At 34.2% G+C, this 4,110-nt stretch overlaps 1 protein-coding gene and 1 pseudogene across 1 annotated transcript in view; both read right to left on the bottom strand.

Annotated features, from left to right (window-relative positions):
* LOC122577091 overlaps nt 1-4,110 on the bottom strand; it is a 238,994-nt pseudogene that overhangs the window by 106,253 nt on the left and 128,631 nt on the right.
* LOC122576921 (putative fatty acyl-CoA reductase CG5065) overlaps nt 1,951-4,110 on the bottom strand; it is a 17,075-nt gene continuing 14,915 nt past the window's right edge. The window contains exons 2-7 of the mRNA XM_043747838.1: nt 3,697-4,013; nt 3,350-3,597; nt 2,933-3,116; nt 2,474-2,659; nt 2,124-2,381; nt 1,951-2,044 (exon numbers count right to left, since the gene is read on the bottom strand). Of these exons, the coding sequence (XP_043603773.1) occupies nt 1,966-2,044; nt 2,124-2,381; nt 2,474-2,659; nt 2,933-3,116; nt 3,350-3,597; nt 3,697-4,013 (1,272 nt within the window). The 3' untranslated portion in view covers nt 1,951-1,965. The remainder of the gene's footprint in view (nt 2,045-2,123; nt 2,382-2,473; nt 2,660-2,932; nt 3,117-3,349; nt 3,598-3,696; nt 4,014-4,110) is intronic.

The following is a 4,110-nucleotide window of genomic DNA, read 5'->3' as shown; positions in this document are numbered from 1 at the left end:
AAATCAATAACAGACAAAATACAGACAACAAGGAGACAAATGCACTGGCTAACAAGTCGAAAATCCAAACTAAGCATAGAAAATAAACTTAAAATATATAAAACAATTATAAAACCAATCTGGACATACGGAATACCACTATGGGGGACAGCAGCAAAGAGCCATATAAACAAAATAGAGACATTACAATAAAAAATTCGGAGAACAATAGTAAACGCCCCATGGTACGTTAGAAACGAGGATATACGGAAGGACCTGGGAATACCAAAGGTCAAGGAGGAGATCACCAGATACGCGGAAAGGTACAGAGAAAGAATAACAACACACCCAAACAGGCTGGCTACGGAAACGATCAACGCAAGAATAGAAAGAAGACTAAAAAGGAAACAGCCAGCTGATCTCATAAAGGATATAAACTAAAAAACGCGAAGATGGCACCCCGCTGGGGGTAACCATCCATATGCTATTCAATCATATGTTATAACATTTTACCTAATGTCCCACTGGACAAATTGTAAAATTAAAAATAAACAATATAATAAAAAAAAACTTGCTTACATACTGCCTTTTCTCTCACTTTCTTTCTGTATCTTTACTTTTTCGGATTAATCACTACTTCTTCTTACCCTTTTAGTACTACTTCATCTTTTTCATTAAACCATGAAAACTACAATTTTATCTTTCCTCCCTTATTAACTCGTATTATTTCTACGCTTATCAGCCTGTAACCCCCAATTGTAAAAATAAATTCAATCTTTTTCTATTTAAATAGAGATACAAATTGTTTTTTTCAAATATACAAGGTATAAGTATTTCATGTTTGGGGGAAAATATTTCTTTCAATTATAAAGGAAATATTTGTTTAATACTAGAAAAAAAACATTTGTTTTCTGTATATAGAGAAATATTTATACGAATAGTTTAGCCTCCAGACCGTAGAAACTGTGCTTACTATTCATATCTCTTCATTCACACGCATATCCCTAAATTGACCCTTATTTTCTATTAAATGGAACGAAATATTTATTTTATATTAAAATCAAAATGTCTTTCACTTTTCTTTAGATATTGAGTGAATGCATATACAATATTATTGCTATTAGGATATGAAACGAGTATCGAAATTTGTGGGAAGTATAAAAAGGATGTCGAAACTTCCGTGCGATATCCTTTTTATACAATACTAGTTTGGTATCAATTCGAAAAGGATCAATATCGATAAAGGATACCATTGCTTTCGATATATATTGATAACAGATCGAAATGACTTTATGTGAATTCATGTTCTATTAATCAGTTGTTAATTTCAATGATTATATATATATATTAAAATATTACTTCCGATATAGTATTAATATTATGTGAAATTAAATGTGTATTGTATATAATTACTTTACCTATGACATACGAACCTTCCAATGTTTCTTTATATCCATCTTCGGGTCCTCCTTTATTTTACTCACCAGATGTCGCCATGAGTGTCATATCTTTAGACATAATTCCAGGTTCAGCGACGTTTAACTGCGCAGTTGGATCAATACTTATAGCGTCTCCAAGTGAATAACCTACTAATTTAGGATCGAATTTCTGCATATAAGAAAATCGGACTATGAAAGATTTTAGTATTCGGATTTATAGCGATAACACAAATCATATGCGTAAACAATGGAAATATAAGAAATGAACAAACTTTAAGAATATTAAGGAGAGTCAGGTACTGTCGCCAAGTTCCTTGACCGCCGATACTGCCTACTATATCTCTATTTTAAACATTCACTTTGAACGTATAAATCGGAGTAACAGTACTACTTATTATGTGGGGTAATATTTTATTCAGCTCTGACTGTCACGTCTGCTCCCTATTTCGTCGATGGTGTCTATACTTTAACTCCGACTGGTCAAAGAACTACAAGGTTTGTGAACAAACAATTCAGAAACCAAAGAGAGAAAGTAACGTTCAAATAATCAGTATACAAAACATAATATTATCCATAACAAAGTTATTATACCCGATATTTTGGTGATCTGATGTATCCAGTACAACCTGAAATAATCGAAAATATATGTATTTATATTAATTCCTATTTTTTTAGAAGATACTTTTTGTTAACCGTTTAAGTAACCTTTTAAGTAACCGTTGTTGGGCTGTTGAATTAAAGTCTTCCCTCAGAATAAATTTCCTAATTCCCATCAGGTAAATTGCAACGTACTTCTCCCAATCCATATCCCGTAAATCTAGTCTGACCATATCGCTGTCCTTCAACATTTTCACTTTTCTCACCAAATCGGAACAGTTATCCCTTTGGAAAGTCCATTCGTGCAGAGCGAAATATGCTGTCACTGTAAACAGCTTATTGCCAGTTTGGAGAAGTTTCATCATTTTAAAATATCAGTTTTACTTTTATTATAGATGAAGACAGAGATTATCCTAAAACGATTGTTCTCGTTGTTCGAGAATCGATTGAATACTCACATTGGTTTACTACCTCGGAGTCTTAAAAAGATATCTATGGCGAACGCAGGCAGAACATAAGGAATTACACTCAGAACGTTGTAAATATATCTATTAGCTATCATTGGACAACCCGGGTACCACAGCGTATCTTGCAGTGGGGTTTCTATGCTACATTTCACCATGGTGTCTTTCATCTCACCCCATCTTGCAAATTTAAACAATTACATATGTACAATTAATCAAATTACGCTTAAAGTACAGTTTATCACTATTCGAGTATCTCAGGAAATATTATGCAATTAAATAAGCATTACATTATATCACTATTTTCCTAAATAAATGTATTGAGATCAAAAGTGGACTTTTGTATTCTACGTTTGTTTGCGAATTGTCCACATTACTTAAATAAACTAAATTTTTTGGAATAATGTAACAATTGAATTACATTAGTTGAAAAAAATTCGTAAGAACTATTACTTAAAAGGGCATGCGTTGCTCGTGCAGTTGTAAACTTTAACTTCATGATCACGATGCAGCGTGACATGCCATGCAGTACATATTATCGTGTCGACTACGAAATCGACAGGCACTACATCCAATTTGGCATCTCTCCTACCTAGTGCCGCTGTTGCACACCCTTTGCTGATTAGCAAAAAGATACCTGGTAACATTAAATTGATTTAGAAATTATTTGTGATTTGCGATTAGCAGAAATGCAGCACTAAATAGATAGGAACGAGTTCTCGTAATTGTGGGAAACAACAAATTTGGACTATAATAATGATAATCTAGTGGAAATCCTCACATTTAGCCGCTCACAAACTAAACGATTAACTCCAATCTTGTGAAATGTAAGGAGTATTGAGTTACTATTGGAAAATACTATTAAAATACCTGTAAATCCAGATATATTCTCTGCCCAACCAGGACGTGGTTCTTCCAGAGAAGCATCAATTATGCTTGGCCGTACTATCGCAACTGCCAGGTGTTTACTCTTGCTTGCTACAATCTGCTCTGCTAAATTCTTACTGAATGTGTATGTATTTGGATAAGTTTTTAAAATCATTTTCTCTATTTCGTTGATGGACGTTTTGTCCAATTTGTCACACATATCGATCACCTCTGAAGGTTTCAAGCTCGTACTGCAAATTCAATAATAAGTGAACGTATTCTTCACGATATAATTATAAATATAATATTCGTAAACGACGGAACAGCGTCTGCGTATAACTTATCCTCACGTATAAACTTTTTCCCCGATCTCATGTAGATTCGCATTACTATAAGCTGTGTCAACGTGGACGAAGCTAATTCGGTGCCTTAGATCGTTCCAAAGTTCGATCACACGAGCAGTATCCTTCGTATTCACATTAACAGCCACGTGTAACGGCTCGTCGAATCTCACAGTGGTCGCGACGTGAAACACTATGTTTACTTTCTCCAACAACAGATTTCTATCTTCTCGCGAAAGACCTAAATCCGGCAGACTCACGTCACCTTTCACGGGATAAACTTTGCTCAAAACCGAGGGGAGTTTTGCTTTGATGTCATCGTAAATCTGAAGATGAAAAAATACCGGCTCAATTCCAGAAAGGAAATTTAGTCAATTTGGCTCCTGACAGGCTTGATCGTTGAAAGGAACAAGAATAATATTT

Source organism: Bombus pyrosoma, linkage group LG17 (genome assembly GCF_014825855.1).
Source record: "Bombus pyrosoma isolate SC7728 linkage group LG17, ASM1482585v1, whole genome shotgun sequence".
In the NCBI taxonomy this organism is placed as follows: domain Eukaryota; kingdom Metazoa; phylum Arthropoda; class Insecta; order Hymenoptera; family Apidae; genus Bombus; species Bombus pyrosoma.
Note: the sequence above shows the minus strand (reverse complement) of the source record. Positions and strands in the feature narration are given on the sequence as shown.